General features: G+C 39.8%; 1 protein-coding gene across 5 annotated transcripts in view; it reads right to left on the bottom strand.

The window, feature by feature from the left end:
* CENPI (centromere protein I) overlaps window positions 1–20475 on the bottom strand; it is a 75820-nt gene that overhangs the window by 9955 nt on the left and 45390 nt on the right. For all 5 annotated transcript variants that reach the window (XM_035288631.3, XM_054250868.2, XM_008989602.5 and 2 more), the window contains 4 exons: window positions 15905–16040; window positions 14463–14587; window positions 12589–12637; window positions 12241–12459 (listed from right to left, as the gene is read on the bottom strand). In XM_035288631.3, the coding sequence (XP_035144522.1) occupies window positions 12241–12459; window positions 12589–12637; window positions 14463–14587; window positions 15905–16040 (529 nt within the window). The remainder of the gene's footprint in view (window positions 1–12240; window positions 12460–12588; window positions 12638–14462; window positions 14588–15904; window positions 16041–20475) is intronic.

Genomic DNA, 20475 nt, shown 5'->3' with positions numbered 1-20475 from the left:
AGCTACTCAGAAAACTGAGTAGCTTTCTGAGGAAAATCTCTTGAACCCAGGAGGCGGAGGTTGCAGTGAGCCGAGATTGTACCATTGCACTCTAGCCTGGGTGACAGAACAAGTCTCGATCTCAAAAAAAGAAAAGAAAACACCATATGTTCTCACTCATAAGTGGGGGCTAAGCCATGAGGATGCAAAGGCATAAGATGACACAATGGACTCGAGGGACTTGGGGAAATGGTGAGAAGGGGATGAGGGATAAAAGACTACAAATTGGATTCAGTGTATACTTCTCAGGTGATGGATACACCAAAATCATAACTTACTCATGTAACCAAATACCACCTGTTCACCAAAAACCTATGGAAATAAAACAGTGAAAAAAATAATAAATAGGCTGGGTGTGGTGGCTCACACCTGTAATCCCAGTGCTTCAGGAGGCCAAGGCAGGTGGATCATCTGAAGTCAGGAGTTCAAGACCAACCTGGCTTACATGGTGAAACCCCACCTCTACTAAAAATACAAAATTAGCTGGGCGTGGGGTGCACACCTGTAATCCCAGCTACTCGGGAGGATGAGGCAGGAGAATTGCTTGAACCCGGAAGGCAGAGGTTGCAGTGAGCCAGGATTGCACCACTGCACTCCAGCCTAGGTGACAAAGCGAGACTCTGTCTCAAAAAAAAAAAAAAAAAAAAAAAGGCCAGGTGCGGTGGCTCATGCCTGTAATCCCAGCACTTTGGGAGGTTGAGGCGGGTGGATCATGAGGTCAGGAGTTCAAGACCAGCCTGGCCAAGATGGCAAACCCCCATCTCTACTAAAAATACAAAACAAAATTAGCAGGGCATGGTGGCGGGTGCCTGTAATCCCACTACTCGGGAGGCTGTGGCAGAGAATTGCTTGAACCCGGGAGGCAGAGGTTGCAGTGAGCCAAAATTGTGCCACTGCACTCAGCCTAAACTCCATCTCAAAATAATAATTAAAAATAAACAAATAAATAAATAATTGTTCATTACTTTTCCCTTTAAGCAATAAATCAACCTTCCTGAGGCTATTCCTCCACCTTTCAGATGGGAATAATGGTGCCTAGCCTTACAACCTCACAAGACTGCTTTGATAATTAAAGAGTCAATGTATATTGTGGCACTTAAAAAAAGAGGATAAGGCCAGGAGTGGTGGCTCATGCCTGTTACCCCAACACTTTGGGAGGCCAAGTTAGGAGTTCGAGACCAACATGGTGAAACCCCACCTCTACTAAAAATATAAAAATTAGCCAGGTGTTGTGGCAGGTGCCTGTAATCCCAGCTACCCAGGAGGCTGAGACAGGAGAATCACTTGAACCCAGGAGGCAGAGGTTGCAGTGAGCCAAGATTGTGCCATTGCACTCCAACCTGGGTGATGAGAGTAAAATTCTGTCTCAAAAAAAAAAAAAAAAAAAGAGGATAAGTGATTAAACAAAGGCAAGGTAAAACATTAGCATCATCATCATAATTATTATTACAAATATTTATGGCTGTACTTGACTCACTTGTCTTTATTAAGTTCAACATTATATCATAAAAGTCTTACATGACAATCTAGTCTGAGCCATTTTCCAAACTACACTGGTCAGTTATATGCTTTGACATTTTTTCTTCAATAATCGAATCTGTTTGTCTCCAAGAATCTAAAGACTTAACAGAAGAGTTTTTGGTTGCCCTTCCTGAATTTCGTAAGCCTGTGCTATAAAGCGTTACCCAAAAAATACCCAGTAATGTGTAAAAGAGAATTCTTATCCATTACCAAACAGGATTTATTCTAGGAATGCAAGGTTGGTTAAGCATCTGAACCTCAATTAATGTAATACACTATATCAATAGAATAGAGGAAAAAAAACACAAAACCATGTTTATAGATGCAGAAAAGCATTTCACAACATCTAACACCCATTCATAATAAAAAACATTTGGTGCAGCAGTGGCTCATGCCTGTAATCCCAGTACTTTGGGAGGCTGAGAGGCAGGTGGATCACCTGAAGCCAGGAGTTCGAGACCAGCTTGGCCAACACGGTAAAATCCCATCTCTACTAAAAATACAAAAATTAGCCGGTCATGGTGGCGGGCGCCTGTAATCCCAGCTACTTGGGAGGCTGAGGCAAGAGAATCGCTTCAACACAGGAGGCAGAGGTTGCAGTGAGCCAAGACTGCACCACTGTACTCCAGCCTCGGCAACAAGAGCAAGAGTCCGTCTCAAAAAAAATAAAAAATTAAAATAAAAAAACATTCAACAACAAAAATTTATTTAAAAAACCAAAACAGAAAAAAAATTCAACAAACTAGAAATAGAAGGGCAGTTCCTCAACCTGACAAATGACAAAGTGAAATGTTTCTCCCTATAATTAAGTGGCCATTCTTGTCATTTTCTTTTTTGACATAGTACCTGAGATTCTAGGCAGTACAATTAGGTAAGACAAAGAAAAGGCATTCAAATTTGTAAGGGAAAAAACAAAACTATATCCATTTGCAGGAAACATAACATTGTATATGAAAAATCCTAAGGAATATAACAAAAAGCTGTAAAAACTAATAATTGAGTTCAACAACATTATGAGATATAAGATCAATATATAGATGCAGATCAATTACATTTCTATATAATAGCAATAAGCAATCCAAAACTAAAATTAAGAAAAATATTCCATTTACAATAATATAAAAAAAACCCAATGCTTAGGAATACATTTAACAAAAGAAGTATAAAATTTATAATCTGAAAACTGCAAAACATTGTTGAAAAAAACCGAAGACCTACATAAATGAAAAGACATGATATTTATGCATTGGAAGACAATATTGTTAAGATGGCAATACTACCCAAATTTCTTTTTTTTTTTTTTTGAAGTATTCTATTTACTCCATCTTTCTGTACAAGTCTTTCCCAAAACCTTCCCACTTGCTCTAACCCTAGTTTGCCCTCCTTGCCTGGGACACAGCTGTTATCCTGGATTTGCCTTCGCTATACTGGGAGGTCCTCTCATCTTCTGCCCATGTTGTTGGTCTCTTGTTTTCTATAAATGTCTTACTGTCTCTAGGGAGTTTTTTTGTTTTGTTTTTTATTATTATTACACTTTAAGTTCTGGGGTACATGTGCAGAGCATGCAAGTTTGTTACATAGGTGTACACATGCCATGGTGGTTTGCTGCCTCTATCACCCCCATCATCTATATTAGAATACTACCCAAATTTCTACAGATTACAAGTTATTATCTATCAGAATCACAGCTGGATCCTTTTTTTTTTTTTTTTTTTGATACAGAGTTTTACTCTTTTGCCCGGGCTGGATGGAGTGAAGTGGCATAATCTTGGCTCATTGCAACCTCCACACCCCCGGGTTCAAGCAATTCTCCTGCCTTAGCCTCTCAGAGTAGTTGGGATTACTGGCACATGCCACCACACCACACCACACCACACCTGACTAATTTTTGTATTTTTAGTAGAGACAGAGTTTCACCATCGTGGCCAGGCTGATCCCGAACTCTTGACCTCAGGTGATCCCCTCACCTTGGCCTCCCAAAGTGCTAGGATTACAGGCATGAGCCACCGCACCCTGCCTAGACTCTTGATAGAAATTGATAAGCTGGTTCTAAAATTCATATGGAATTTCAAAGAATCAAGAATAGCCAAAACAATCTTGAAAAACAAGAACAAGTTGGAGAACTCATATTTTCTGATTTCAAAGCTTACTACAAAGTTATACTAACCAAGACAACATTTACCGGCATGAGGATAGACATAGAGATCCACAAAACAGAATTAAGAGTCCATACATCTATGATCCATTGATTTTAGACAAGGGTGCCAAAACATTTTAATGGGAAAGAGTAGCCTTTTCAACAAATGATGTGGGTACATTTGTGTGCTCACACACACAAAAATGAAGTTGTATACTTAAATCACAACATACACAAGAGGTAAAATTGATTTTAAAAACCCAAATATAAGAGTTAAAACTATAAAATTCTCAGACAAAACAGAAGAGTAAATCTTTGTAATCTTGGATCAGCAGTGATTTCTTAAGCTCTGACAACAAAAGCATAAGCAATAGAAAAAAAAGTGAAATCACATTTCATTAAAATTAAAAACCTTTGTAAATCAAAAAACACTAACAAAAGAAAAGATGGCCCACAAAATTGGAGAAAACTTTTGCAAATTACATATTTGATAAAGGATTTGTATCTAGAATATAAAAAGAACTATTATAACTCAATAATAAAATCGCAAATAAACTCATTTAAAAATGAGCAAAGGGCCAGGCATGGTAGCTCACACCTGTAATCCCAGCACTCTGGGAGGCCAACCCAGAGTTGAGCCCAGGAGTTCCAAACCAGCCTGGGCAACATGGTAAAAACCTGTCTATAAAAAGTGAGCCAATAGTGGTGGCGTGCGCTTATAGTGCCAGCTACTCAGGAGGCTGAGGTGGGAAGATCAATTGAGCTCTGGAGTTCAAGGCTGCAGTAAGCTGTGATTGTGCCACTGCCCTCTAGCCTGAGCTACAGAATGACAGTCTCAAAATATATATATATATTTAAATGTATATATTTAAAAATATATACATTTTTAAATATATAGATTTTTAAAATATATACATTTAAATATATATATTAAATTTATATATATATATAAACTAAAAAACTTTAAAAAAATTTTTAAGTGAGCAAAGAGTCTGAATAGACATTTCTCCAAAAATATATATATAAATGATCGATAAGCACATGAAAAGATGCTAAATATCAATAGTTACCAAGGAAATGCAAATCAATACCACAATGAAATACCACTTCACACCTCCAAGATGGCTAGGAAAAAAAAAAAACAGATTAACAAGTGTTAGGAAAGAGGTGGAAAAAATGGAACCCTTACATACTGCTGATGGGAATGTGAAATGGTGCTGCTACTTTGGAAAACAGTCTGGAAGTTCTTCCAGTGGTTAAACATAGAGTTACTATATGATCTAGTATTCCCACTCTTAAGTATATATACCCAAGAGAAATGAAAAACTGAAAATAACCAAAATGTCCATCAATTGACAAATGAATAAAATGTATCATATATCTATACAAAGAAATATTACTTAGCAGTAAAAACAAATAACGTACTGATACATACCATAAGATAGCTGAATGTTGAACATATTATGCTAAGTGAAAGAAGCCAGGTCAGGCACTGTGGCTCACGCATGTAATCTCAGCATTATGGGAGGCTGAGGCGGGCCTCCCATAGTGAGTTAAGGAGTTAGAGAGTCAGGAGTTAGAGATCAGCCTGGCCAACATGGTGAAAGCCCATCTCTACTAAAAATATAAAAAATTAGCTGGGCATGGTGGCACATGCATCAGGAGGCTGAGGCAGGAGAAATCACTTGAATCCAGGAGGCAGAGGTTGTTGCAGTGAGCCAAGATGGCACCACCACACTCCAGCCCAGGTGACAGAGCAAGACTCTGTGTCAAAAAAGAGAAAGTACATAAAGTACAAAAAATTAGCTGGGCGTCATGGTGTGTGCCTGTAGTCCCAGCTACTCAGGAGGCTGAGGCAGGAGAATCGCTTAAACCCAGGAGGCAGAGGTTGCAGTGAGCCGAGATGGCACCACTGCACAGAAGTGGTCACATATTGTATGTCACAGAAAATCACATATTGTATGATTTCACTGATTTGAAACTTCTAGAATAGGCAAATACACAGATATACAAAGTAGATTAGTGTTTGCTTAAGACTGAAAGGTGGGAGGTCCTGGGGAATGATGGTTAAGGGGTGTGATGTTTCTTTTGGGAATAATGAAAATGTTCTAAAATTGATGATGGTGATGGATGCACAGCTCTAAGAATAAAAGCCATTGAACCGTATACTTAATTTGTTTTTTGTTGTTGTTGTTTTGGTTTTGGTTTGGCTTTTTCTGAGATGGAGTCTTGCTCTGTTACCCATACTAGAGTGCAGTGGTGCCATCTCAGCTCACTGCAACCTCTGCCTCCTGGGTTCAAGAGATTCTCCTGCCTCAGCCTCCTGAGTAGTTAGGACCACAGGCATGCGCCACCATGCCTGGCTAAGTTTTTGTACTTTTAGTAGAGACTGGGGTTTCGCCAGCTTTGCCATATTGGCCAGGCTGGTCTCAACTTGTGACCTCAAGCGATCCGCCCGCCTTGGCCTCCCAAAGTGCTGGGATTACAGAGGTGAGCCACTGTGCCTAGCCTCATCATACTATTCTACCTTTGTTATGTTTGACTTTTTCCATAACAAAAGGTAGATTTTTTTTTAAAGTAAAGTGTTAATGCTATGGTAAGGAATTACGAAGCCAAAATATAGAAAATGAGAACCCAAACAGATAAGTCTAATACTCAAAATAACTTTTGGCCTGAGGGAATTTGCCAATCCAGAGGAATCTGCTACCAAAGTGAACTGCACTTCCACGGCCTCAAAGAACTAAGGTAATTAAATTCAGAGCGTAGGGTTTGCCAAAATTAGGAACTCTTATTAATCATGCCCCACTTATTTTTTTGGGAAAGAGTCTCGCTCTTTTGCCAGGCTGGAGTGCAGTGGTGTGATCTCGGCTCACTGCAACCTCCACCTCTCGGGTTCAAGTGATTCTCCCGCCTCAGCCTCCCAAAGTGCTGGGATTACAGGCATAAGCCACAGTGCCCAGCCATGCTTCACTTTAAACTTGGAAATGGGCCACACCTTCAAGGTAGGACATAACCAGAAGTAAATCAGTCCTCTTACAAGCTTGCAGTCTGACTTCCCAGTTCAGGAAATCTCAGACACAGAACTTGGATTTAGGGTAGTGCCAGACAAAGAGCACCACTGGGTACCTGTGAGAAGCAAAGGAAAATCCTCTGTGCAGAAAGTTATCATTTCAGCATTCAAATTACTTCTACAAAATAATATTCCAAGTATCCAGCACATGGTGAAAGATAACCAGGCACACAAAGAAACTAAGCAGTGTGAGGAAGAAGCACACACACACACAAAAGAAAAAAAGCAGGCAACAGAAGCAGACATTCAAAAACTTCAAACATTGGAATTATCAAACACAGATTATAAAACAATGCAAGAAAGGAAACACTGGATGGAAAAAACAAAAAGCAATAGAAATGGCTATCTTAAGGAAGAAGATGGTAAAAGACGGAAGAGGCAAGGGTAGAAATGAGATGTTCATAGTTTAGAATTTAGGGCCAGGCGTGGTGGCTCATGCCTATAATGTCAGCACTTTGGGAGGCTGAGGTGAATGGATCACCTGAGGTCGGGAGTTCGAGACCAGCCTGACCAACCAACATGAAGAAACTCTGTCTCTATTAAAAATACAAAATTAGGGCCAGGCGCAGTGGTTCACGCCTGTAATCCCAGCACTTTGGGAGGCCGAGGTGGGTGGATCACGAGGTCAAGAGATGGAGACCATCCTGGTCAACACGGTGAAACTCTGTCTCTACTAAAAATACAAAAAATTAGCTGGGCATGGTGGCGCGTGCTTGTAATCCCAGTTGCTCAGGAGGCTGAGGCAGGAGAATCGCCTGAACCCAGGAGGCAGAGGTTGCAGTGAGCCAAGATCACAACCATTGCACTCCAGCCTGGGCAACAAGAGCAAGACTCTCTCTCAAAAAAAAAAAAAAAGAAATAACAAAAATTTACATATTTTAAAATAAAATTAAATCTAAAAAAAAGTAGTCAGGCACAGTGGTACACACCTTTAATCCCAGCTGAGGCTGGGCAGGCATCTCACTTGAACTCAGGAGATTGAGACCAGCCTGGGCAACATGGCAAAACTCCATCCTTACAAATAGAAAAAAAACTAGCTGGGAGGGGTGGCACACACCTATAGTCCCAGCTACTCAGGAGGTAGACATTGGAGGACCAATCAAGCCCCAGAGGTCAAGGCTGTAGTGAGCCAAGGTTGCGCCACTGCACTCCATCCTGGGGGACAAAGAATGAGAATGAGACCTTGCCTTAAAAAAAAAAAAAAAAAAAGGCAATCTGTAAAACATGAAAACAAATGTACCTAACTGCACGTAAAATACAGTATGCACACCTTACATTTGTAGAAGGATTTAGTCCCGGGGGAAGAAGACCTGCAAACATCTAGTAGTCTCATATTAATAGTAATATTAATATTATTAATTTGACACAGGTTTTTATATATTGTATGATAAATAAAGCTTTTACGAAGGTAAGAAAAGAGAAAAAGACAAGAAGAAATATCAGAAAATCACTATACTATGTCTGAAATTCTTCTATGTAGTTAAAAAATATAACTCTTATTCAAATATTCAAATCAATTAATATGGTTTTAGAGGCTTACGTATTATTTTTCTCAGCATATGGTCCTTGACTGCATTTCAGAACCTCATCTCCTACCAGATTATAGTCTAGCCCAGTGGCTCTCAACTCTTGTTGTATATCAGAACTACTTAAAAGGCGGGTTTCAAATGTTGCCCTAGAGTTATTAAATCAGAGTCTCAGCATGGGAGCAGCCAAGGATGTACACTTTGAAAAAGCACCACTGGGGCTGGGCACGGGGCCAGGGATGGTGGCTCAGGCCTGTAATCCCAGCACTTTGGGAGGCTGAGGCAGGTGGATCACTTGAAGTCAGAGGTTTGAGACCAGCCTGATCAACATGGTGAAACCCCATTTCTACTAAAAATACAAAAATTAGCCAGGTGTGGTAGAGCATGCCTGTATTCCCAGCTACTCAGGAGACTGAGGCAGGAGAATGGCTTGAACCTTGGAGGTTGCAGTGAGCCGAGATCACACCACTGCACTCCAGCCTGGGCTACAGAGCAAGACTCCATCTCAAAAACAAAACACAAAGAAAAAGGAAAAGCACCACTGGCAATTAAGATGCTCAGTGAGTATAGAATCACTGCTCCAGCCCTACAATTCTACTTCATGTTCCTCGAACATGACAGGCTCTAACATGGAGGTCAGCCAACCATGGCCCAAAGCCCAAACTCCAGCTCAATACCTGGTTTTGTAAAGAAATTTTTTACCGGAATACAACTATAGCCATTTGTTTATGCTTTGTCTATAGCTGCTTTCATACTACAATGACAACACTGAGTACTCTTGACACAGACCATATGACCTGTAAAATCTAAAATATTTACAGTCTAGCCCTCTACAATAAAAGTTTGCTGACTTCTGTTCTATTTCTGCTCTGCATCTTTGCACTTTTCCTCAAACTCTGCTCCTATCTTGGCAAGCTCATGTCCATCCTTCAAATCAGCATCATCTCTGCAAATCCTGAACTTAGGCCCCTTTATATTTTTTCAACACCCTCTGTACTTTCCCCTATTATATGACTCATTATTCTTTCTTCTACGATGTCTGTTTAATTACTGCCTCCCTGACTAGATGGCACGCTCTCTCAGGACAACACTCTGAGTGTCTTATTCACTATAGTGTCTGCTTCACTGTATGCAGATATTAAAATTTATTCAATGAATATCTCCCCCCACCCCCACCGCACACGTTTTCTCATTTTGTTAGATTTCTCAATGTTCTGGTCTGTTAAGGGAATTCTGAGTCCAAATTCTTTCAGGGTATTTTTATTGCACCCTGTTGTCTCATCCATGCATTTCAGATACATACAATTTGAGTTCTTCTCCATATCACACACACATAATGTTGAAAGTGACAGGGCTGAGAATAAAGTCCTGAAAGGACACACACAAACACACACCCTCCGCCACCTGCCTGCATATTGCTATCAATCCATTAAATCAGCAGGCTTTGACTAAGACTCTAATTGTACTATTATGTAGCCTACATTTTCTATCTTGTTTAGAAGGATTTTATGAGAGCTTCCACTTCTATGAACCTTTCCTTACATGGCACCACCTCTATCCAGGCAGGACTGAACTAATCACTCCTCCATCTTTCTCACAACTGAACCTTTTCTCATTTTGCCACACTGTATTATAGTAATTTGTTTAGAAGTCTGTATCTGCTACAAGCCCAAGCTCTCTTAGAGGACAGAAACTCACCTAAATTAACTAGAATCCCACACCCTAGCACAATGCCCAAAATTTAGTTGTTACTTAAAAAAAATTACTAAACACATATCTTACAATTCAGACGCATTAAATGTATGGAATTTCCTATTTCCGCCATCTAAAAATTCTTTTAAAAATACCCTTACCTGTATTCAATTAGGAAAAGAGAAAGTCAAATTGTCTCTATTTGCAGATGACATGATTGTATATTTAGAAGACCCCATTTTCTCAGCCCAAAATCACCTTAAACTGATAAGCAACTTCAGCAAAGTCTCAAGATATAAAATGAATGAGCAGAAATCACAAACATTCCTATATACCAATAACAGACAAACAGAGAGCCAAATCAAAAGGAAACTCCCATTCACAATTGCTACAAAGAGAATAAAACACCTAGGAATACAACTAACAAAGGATGTAAAGGACCTCTTAAAGGAGAACTACAAACCATTGCTCAATGAAATAAGAGAGGACACAAACAGATGGAAAAACATTCCATGCTCATGATTGGGAAGAATCACCATCATGATTCTAGGCAAAACCTAGGCAAAACCATCATGAAAATGGCCATATTGCCCAAAGTAATTTATAGATTCAACACTATTCCCATCAAGCTACCAATGACCTTCTTCACAGCACTGGAAAAAACCACTTCAAACTTCATATGGAACCAAAAAAGAGCCTGCAGGGCCAAAACAATCCTAAGCAAAAAGAACGAAGCTGGAGGCATCATGCTGCCTGATTCAAACTATACTACAAGGCCACAGTAATCAAACAGCATGGTACTGGTACCAAAACAGAGACACAGACCAATGGAACAGAATAGAGGCCTCAGAGGCAACACCACACATCTACAATTATCTGCTGTTTGACAAACCTGACAAAAACAAGCAATGGGGAAAGGATTACCTATTTAATAAATGGTGTTGGGAAAACTGGCTAGCAATGTGCAGAAAGCAGAAACTGGACCCCTTCCTGATACCTTACACTAAAATTAACTCCAGATGGATTAAAGATCTAAACATAAGACCTAACACCATAAAAACCCTAGAAGAAAACCTAGGCAAAACCATTCAGGACATAGGCATAGGCAAGGACTTCGTGGTTAAAACACCAAAAGCAATGGCAACAAAAGCCAAAATAGACAAATGGGATTGAATTAAATTTCACAGCTTCTGTACAGCAAAAAAAAAAAAACAAAAACAAAAACAAAAAACAATCATTAGAGAAAATCGGCAACCAACAGAATGGGAAAAAATGTTTACAATCTACCCATCTGACAAAGGGCTAATATCCAGACTCAACAAAGGGCTAATATCCAGAATCCACAAAGAACTAAAACAGATTTACAAGAAAAAAACAAACAAACCCATTCAACAGTGGGCAAAGGATATGAACAGACACTTCACAAAAGAAGACATATATGAGGCCAACAAACATATGAAAAAATGCTCATCATCACTGGGCATTAGAGAAATACAAATCAAAACCACATTGAGATACCATCTCACGCCAGTTAGAATAGCGATCATTAAAAAATCTGGAGACAACAGATGCTGGAGAGGATGTGGAGAAATAGGAACACTTTTACACCGTTGGTGGGAGTGTAAATTAGTTCAACCATTGTGGAAGACAGTGTGGCAATTCCTCAGGGACCTAGAAATAGAAATTCCATTTGACCCAGCAATCCCATTACTGGTTATATACCCAAAGGATTATAAATTGTTCCATTATAAAGACACATGCACAATATGTTCACTGTGGCACTGTTTACAATAGCAAAGACTTGTAACCCACCCAAATGTCCATCAAGGATAGACTGGATAAAGAAAATGTGGCACATATACACCATGGAATACTATGCAGCCATAAAAAACGATGAGTTCGTGTCCTTCATAGGGACATGGATGAATCTGAAAACCATCATTCTCAGCAGACTGTCACAAGAACAGAAAACCAACCACCACATGTTCTCACTCACAGGTGGGTGTTGAAGAATGAGAACAAGTGGACAAAAGGAGGGGAGCATCACACATTGCAGTCAGTTGGTGGGGGCTGGGGAAGGGACAGTGGGGGGTAGAGAGGGTGGGGAGGGATAACATGGGGAAAAATACCAGATATAGGTGATGGGGGGATGAAGGCAGCAAACCACCTTGCCATATATGTACCTATGCAACAATCCTGCATGATCTGCACATGTGCCCCAGAACCTAAAGTAAAATAAAAAGAAATATCCTTACCTGTAGCAAAAAGGAAACAGCGTAATTCAAGAAAGAAGGATGATGGACTACATTTAAACTCTTTTTATATTCAGCCACTCCAGTATTTTCTAGGATTTTGGGGTCAATATATATTCCTTTCTCAAAGGGTTTGGAGGTCCACAGGCAACCAACCATGGATGTCAAATAGTGATTAAATTCTTGATAAGTCTTGCTGCTGAAATTGAACTCCGATTTTGTCTAATGGGAGAGAAATAAAAAATTGTCAGTATCACCTGTTATCTCTTTCTTTCTTATTCCCACCAGGTCATGTATATCTAGACTTAATTTTTAAACAACAGTGATTTAACAGAGTTTTCTCATTCGTACCTTTTGTACCAACTCATTTTTCTTTGCAGCAGTCAAATTTTTATGATACCTAACAGAAAAAACAAACAGAATGAAACATGTAATATGCCTTTTAATATAATGCCTTTGAAGTGGTAAAAATAAACAAAAACATATATTTTAAATGTAAATATCTGCAAATGTGCATATATACAAATATCCAGTTGTGTAGTTAAGGATTTTATCCTTTTGTGATACATTCTCCTCAAGTGAAAATTAAGAGCGGCTCAATAAGTGGTTCACTTAAGATGTGTACTTGATGGCCGGGCGCGGTGGCTCACACCTATAATCCCAGCACTTTGGGAGGCCGAGGCGGGTGGATCATGAGGTCAAGAGATCGAGACCATCCTGGTCAACAAGGTGAGAACCCGTCTCCACTAAAAATACAAAAATTAGCTGGGCATGGTGGCCCGTGCCTAAAGTCCCAGCTACTTGGGAGGCTGAGGCAGGAGAACTGCTTGAACCCAGGAGGCGGAGGTCACCGTGAGCCGAGATCATGCCATTACACTCCAGCCTGGGTAACAAGAGCAAAACTCCGTCTCAAAAAAAAAAAAAAAAAGATGTGCACCTGACTAAGTAAAAAATGAACAATGAAAAATGCTTTCAACGTTTCACTATTAAAAATTTAATAGAATTCTCACTCATAAGTGGGAGTTAAACAATGAGAACACATGGACACAGGGAGGAGAACATCACACACTGGGGCCTGTCAGGGGGTGAAGGACAAGGGGAGGGAGCACATTAGGAGCAATACCTAATGCATACATACAGGACTTAAAACCTAGATGATGGGTTGATGGGTGCAGCAAACCACCATGGCACATGTATACCTATGTAACAAACCTGCATGTTCTGTGCATGTATCCCAGAACTTAAAGTAAAATTTAAAAAAATAATAATAATAGAGGCTCAAAAGCAGTCAGTCACTGATATAGAACATATTTTCCTAATGTTAAAAAAAAAGGTACAGCAGAAAGGATAAAGGGGAAATTTAGAAATATGTTCTTCTTGTCAGAGAACTATTAACAACTAACAAGTTTTTAAACATTTCAACCTTGACATAGTTCTACAAGTTATGCCAACAAGGTGTATACTTAGCTGGGCATGGTGGCTCACACCTCTAATCCCAGCACTTTATGAGGCCAAGACAGGTGGATCACCTGAGGTCAGGAGTTAAAGACCAGCCTGGCCAACATGGTAAAACCCCGTCTCTACAAAAAAGTTCAAAAAATTAGCCAGGCGTGGTGGCAAGTGTCTATAATCCCAGCTACTAAGGAGGCTGAGGCACGAGAATTACTTGAACCCAGGAGGCGGAGGTTACACTGAGCCGAGATCACGCCATTGCACTCCAGGGTAACAAGAGCAAACCCCATCTCAAAAAAAAAAAAAAAAAAAGTGTATACTTATGGACTGAAAAGAGTAATTTCAGTCCATACGTGAAATAATTAGAGGAGACTAGAAATAACACAGCTTCACATAATTGGCAATAGCTCCCCTTATCTCCCAGAAACTGTATTTATCAGAGAAGCTACAAACACTTAAAGCAATTGTCATCAAACAACTAATTTTTCCTGAAGACACCAACAAGAATGAACACTGCTGAGTGCAACAGTACCACTGCACAACAGGTCCTCAACTATGACTTTTTTTTATTCCATAACCACAGCAGTGGAGGATTTAAAAACAACACAGCTATCATAGCCCCATATCAGAAGGTCATGTCCAAAAGCAAGCCACATTTCCGATTTCCAGAGGCCCTGGCAGAAAATGAGTAGGAATATTTATTGTATTATAGCTGAAAAATGAAGAGAGAATTATAATATACTATTTTATAAAATGGTAAAAAGCTTTTGTACCTGTGCATAATAAAACACAGCTGGTTCAGGATGCTGGCATCCAGGCTGAGGAGTGCAGAATAGAAGATCCCAGGAGGAAACAGCACCACTAATGGAAGGTTATAATTTATATATATGTCACACACCTTTGAGAAAGAATGATAACATCAGTATATAGAGTATTCCCCAGAACTCTTCAACCAAGTTCACCCAAAGAATCATCAGTATAAGATAAGCAATAATACAATATTAGCTTTGGACATGTCTGACTCCTAAATAAACAGGTAACTACAAGCTTGCTTAAAATATACTTCGCCAAATATCAACCATACTATAGAGGATTATTTCTATAAGGCCATTATTTAAATTTTTCATTTTTTCTGGGGAAAGGTCTTAAAGTTAGGGGAACAGGGTAGAAGAATGAAGTATTTCTTTCTCCTTAAGTCCCATAATACTTACTTATCATATGAGTTAGCTGTCAACCTAGAAAACAAAGGACCATGCTTCTAAGCAAATGCAAAATACAAGCAACTAGGTATTAGTAAATAGAGGAAGCTGGGAAAAGTGAGACTATAATGAATAACTTCATGGATAATATTAAGTTGGCACAAAAGTAATTGCGGTTTTTGCTATTATTTTCAATGGCAAAAACCGCAATTACTTTTGCGCCAATCTATAGTTCTGTCCAAGTCATATACTGTAAAACAATAAAAGGGTACAAGGTACCAAAAAAAGTAAGGCAGTTGAAAGGTAGAAATGGACATCTGTAGAAACAAGATATTTTTGGTTTCTGCCAGGGGTTGGGAATGAGATGAACAAAAAGTAATGCTAACAATAGACTTCTGTTTAGGGCCAGTATTAACACAGGTCAATGTAGTGGTACCTGGACCTAAAAAACAGCCAGCATTTAGTACAGTCTAGTGCCTTTGGTGATTAAAAACAAAAATGGAAAAAAAAAACAACAGCATTTAGGCCGAGCGTGGTGGCTTATGCCTGTAATCCCAGCACTTTGGGAGGCCAAGTCAGGTGGATCACGAGGTCAGGAGTTCAAGACCAGCCAGGCCAACATGGTGAAACCCTGTCTCTACTAAAAATACAAAAATGAGCTGCAGTTGGTGGTGGGCACCTACAATCCTAGCTACTTGGGGGGCTGAGGCAGGGAACTAAACCTGGGAGATGGGGATTTCAGTGAGCTGGGATCGTGCCACTCCACTCCAGCCTGGGCAACAGAGCGAGACTCTGTCTCGAGGAAAAAAAAAAAAGTATTTGTTTTTCCACTTTGTTTATGAAAGTCGGCTATTCTGTCGAGAAAATAATCATGAACTTCAAAATGTGAGGTTATTTTAACAATGCTAATAAGATCATAGCCCACCTTAATGGTTTCGCATAAAATTTAAATAGTAAGTCAATAAAGTGGATAGCCTTCACAAAAATCCAAATGGGGAAAATGTAATGTGTACTACCTTCTCATAGAAATCCAAAATAAAGTGCAGCAAGAAAGTACTGTTGCTCTCCAAGCGCATTGCAGTAGTGGACAGGCACCCTACATAGTGGATCAGTTTAGACACAGAGTTCATGGATCCACCCAAAGTTGTCTCTCTGCAATAAGAAACCATTAACATTCAGGTACAGAGTAGTAAAAGTGCTCACAATTCCAACGCTAAAGCTGAAAAAATATAAAGCAAAAAGTTGGTGAATATTTTAAACACTTTCAGTGCTCCAATGTATAATTCACTTTTTAGAAAAATCACAGTGATTAATCATAAAACTACACTTAGCCCTCCAGAGAACCATTAAGATGAATTCATAAAACATTCTAAGCAACCAGACTCTACTAGTAAATACCAGAGAAATAAGGTAATATGCTCCAAGCAGATATAAAAATTCTCAAGTGAGAGATATAAAAACCACTAGAAAAATAGGTATTCCATTAATAGTTAAGGGGAAAAAAGTTCACATAAAAGTGACATGAAAAATTCAGAGCAGGACACAGTGGCTCATACCTGTAATTCCAGCACTTAGGGAGGCCAAAGTGGGCAGATCTCTTGAATCCAGAAGTTTGAGACCAGCCTGGGCAACATGGCAAAAGCCCATCTTTACAAAAAATACAAAAATTTGCTGGGGTGGTGGCACACGCCTGTAGTTCCAGCTACTTAAGAGGCTGAGGAGGGAGGATCACTTGAGCCCAGGAGGCAAATGCTGCAGTCAGGGACACTGCACCACTGCACTTTAGCCTGAGCAAAAGAGTAAGATTCTGTTTCAAAAAAAAAAATCAGTCCAGATGCAGTGGCTCATGCCTGTAATCCACCACTTTGGGAGGCTGAGGCAGGCAGATCACTTGAGGTCAGGAATTCAAGACCAGCCTAGCCAACATGGTGAAACCCTGTCTCTACTAAAAATATAAAAATTAGCCAGGCATGGTGGTGGGCACCTATAATCCCAGCTACTCAGGATGCTGAGGCAGGAGAATCACTTCAGGAGGTGGAGGCTGCAGTGAGCCGAGATCATGCCACTGCACTCCAGCCTGGACAACAGAGCAAGACCCTGTCTAAAAAAATTCAGCATAAAATGTGAAAATGGACAAAATTATACAGTAAACTAGAAAAAATGAGAACTAGTTTATCCCAACCAAGTCAAAAGTGGTTTAAGGAATAAACATTAAAATGACTTTAGGAATCATTTCCTATGCTGTCAGTAACACTGCAACACAGATTGAAGGAAACCTACAGTACACAAATCAAAACTCAGTTTTGCCTGAATTTCCTAGCTAAAATGCTATTAAACATATTTTCACTTGAATTCGGCCGGGTGCAGTGGCTCATGCCTGTAATTCCAGCACTTTGGGAGGTTGAGGAAGGCAGATCACCTGAGGTCAGGAGTTTAAGACCAGCCTGGCCAATATGGTGAAACCCCGTCTCTACTAAATATACAAAAATTAGCCAGGTGTGATAGTGCACACCTGTAATCCCAGGAACTCAGTAGGCTGAGGCAGGAGAATCCCTTGAGCCTGGGAGGTGGAGGTTGCAGTGAGCCAAGATTGTACCACCGTATTCCAGCCTCGCCTGGGTGAAAGAGACTTCATCTCAAAAAAAAAAAAAAAAAAAAAGCAAAAGCAAAAGAAATATATATATTTTTTCACTTGAATTCAATTCAATCCTAAAAGAGAATTAGCAAATTTTTTTTGTATCTTTTATTCTTCTAGTAAAAAAAAAACAGATCTGGGTATTTCATATTCTCCCTGGATCAACGAATGGAGTCTCTTACAGCACATATGGGTATTAGTTCAATCCATCCACCTACTTTCCCCTGTCCTTCAATGCAATGTTAAATGGAGTAGGAAAAGACTTAGAAATTTGAATTCATAGCTTTACCCTCCTATCTAGTTAGTCAACAATGGTTATGCATAAGGAAAAGAACATGTATAATCTTAGTTTCAGAGATGATGATGACTCTACTACTGCCCACCACCATGATAGTTCAGTGCCAGGGTAATCAATGAAGGATCAGGAGACCATTCAAATAGGCAAGCATCTACACATAGCCAGCTGGCTATTTGCAAAACTGTATCTTTTTTTTTTTTTTTTTGAGGAGTCTTGCTCTGTCACCCAGGCTAGAGTGCAGTGGTGTGATTTCAACTCACTGCAACCTCCTTCTCCCAGGTTCAAGCAATTCTCATGCCTCAGCCTCCTGAGTAGCTGGGATTACAGGCGTGTGCCACCATGCCCAGCTAATTTTTATACTTTTACTAGAGACAAGGTTTCACCATGTTGGCCAGGCTGATCTCGAACTCCTGACCTCAAGTGATAGGCTGGCCTCGGCCTCCCAAAGTGGTGAGATTACAGGCAGTAACTATATCTTAACTATGAATTTTGCTAACACTTGGCAACTGTGTCTGAAATAATTTGAAACAATGTTGATTGCTCAGAACAGCCTCTTTTGAAGTATTTCTCCACAAGACACTATTGGCATTTTGTATGAAACAATTCACTGTTGAGGACTGCCTCCTACTCCCCACCCACTGGAGCACATTGAGCATCCCCATCTCCCACATACTAAATGATGGTTGTAACCTCTTCCCAGTCACTGTGACAACCAGAAATGCCTCCCTTCGAGAACCACTGTTAAGAAGTTTTCTTGCCTTCTTTTATGATATATAACTACAATTTAATACCTTTTTGACAGTGATATGGCATATGGCCACATGATAGAAACAGGGCATTACACCTGTATTTACTAAATAAAGAAGTATTGAAAACTTGAGCTATAGTATATAATGCCAAATACTGATATGACAAGCAAAATTATCTACATGTATGTCTAACAAAATTATCTACATGTATTTAAGAATTTTAGAAAGCAGAATTCCTTTTTAAATTGTTTCCCTTAACTTATGATGCTAATAAAAGAGGAATCCTAAGATTTTTGGAAAGATAGTACAGAAATTGTAAGGCAGCTATTTCAGGGGTACCGGAGACTTACATTGCAAATTGGTCAAAGATTATAGATGCAAACATAACTATTTTGTTAAATCTCTTGCTTATCTGGGGAACAGGGAGTAAATAAATATGGGTCCAGGCTCAGTAGCCCACAGAGAGGAATGCACGTTAGGAAGAACCACAAGTAAAAGAGAGGAATTTCGGGCTGGATGTGGTGGTTCATACCTGTGATCTCAATACTTTGAGAGGCCAAGGCAGGAGGATAGCTTGAGCCTAGGGGTTCAAGACCAACCTGGACAACACAGTGAGACCATGTCTCTATAAAAAATTAAAAAATTAGCCAGGCATGGTGGTGCACGCTTGTGGTCACAGCTACTCAGGGGCTGAGGTGGGAGGATTGCTTGAGCTTGGGAGGTCGAGGCTGCAGTGAGCTAAGACTGCATCACTGTACTCCTGGGAGACAGAGCAAGATCCTTTCTCCAAATAAAAAAAAAAAGTCAGGGGGGAGTAATTTCAAACCTACTATTCTTAATATAACTTAGGTAGAAGAGATTAAATATTTAAATGGAGTTTCTTTATAATAGTGGTTCTCAAACTTCAGCTTGCACCAGAATTACGGTGGTGTTAAAACAGATTACTAGGATCTAGGGCAAGACCTGAGATTTGCATCTCTAACAAGTTTCCAGGTTATACTGATGATCCAAGGACCATATTTTGAGAAGCACAGCTTTACAAGACGTTTACTACCCACTAACACTCCATTTCCTTCTAAAAGTGATCAGATGTATATGGAAACAATGTAATAAGGAATAGGAAGAATTAAAAACAATTTTCCAGGCCTTAAGAAGCTTCTATTCTCTATTCTCCTAACAAAGTAGGAAACCACTATAGGGATAAGAACATACAGAAAAATAAGTCTAGGCTGAACTTTCAACCAAACTAACCACCAGCTATTTATAACTGAAGCTAAGGGGAATTTGAACATTGGTTAGATATTCGAAGATATTAAGAACTATTGGTCAGGCATGGTGGCTCCTGCTTGTGATCCCAGCACTTTAGGAGGCCAAGGAGGGTGGATCACTTGAGGTCACATGTTCAAGACCAACCTGGCCAACATGGCGAAACTGTCTACTAAAAACACAAAAATCAGCTGGGTATGGTGGCACGTGCCAATAGTCCCAGCTACTTGGGAGGCCAAAACAGGAGAATTGTTTGAACCCAGGAGGCAGAGGTTGCAGTGAACTATTATCACTCTACTGCACTCCAGCCTAGGCAAAAGTGAGACTCTGTCTCAAAAAAAAAGAACTACTAATTTTTTAGGTGTCATAATGGTATCATTTTTTACAGTTGAAACAGAAACTGAGTTTTGCTTAAAAATAATTGAAGAGGGCATGGTGGCTCACGCCTATAATCCCAGCACTTTGGGAGGCCCAGGCGGGTGGATCACAAGATCAAGAGATCGAGACCATCCTGGTCAACATGGTGAAACCCCGTCTCTACTAAAAATACAAAAATTAGCTGGGCATAGTGGTACACACCTGTAGTCCCAGCTACTCAGGAGGCTGAGACAGGAGAATTGCTTGAACCCAGAAGGCGGA

The sequence above is a fragment of the Callithrix jacchus genome, chromosome X (genome assembly GCF_049354715.1).
Source record: "Callithrix jacchus isolate 240 chromosome X, calJac240_pri, whole genome shotgun sequence".
Lineage (NCBI taxonomy): Eukaryota > Metazoa > Chordata > Mammalia > Primates > Cebidae > Callithrix > Callithrix jacchus.
Note: the sequence above shows the minus strand (reverse complement) of the source record. Positions and strands in the feature narration are given on the sequence as shown.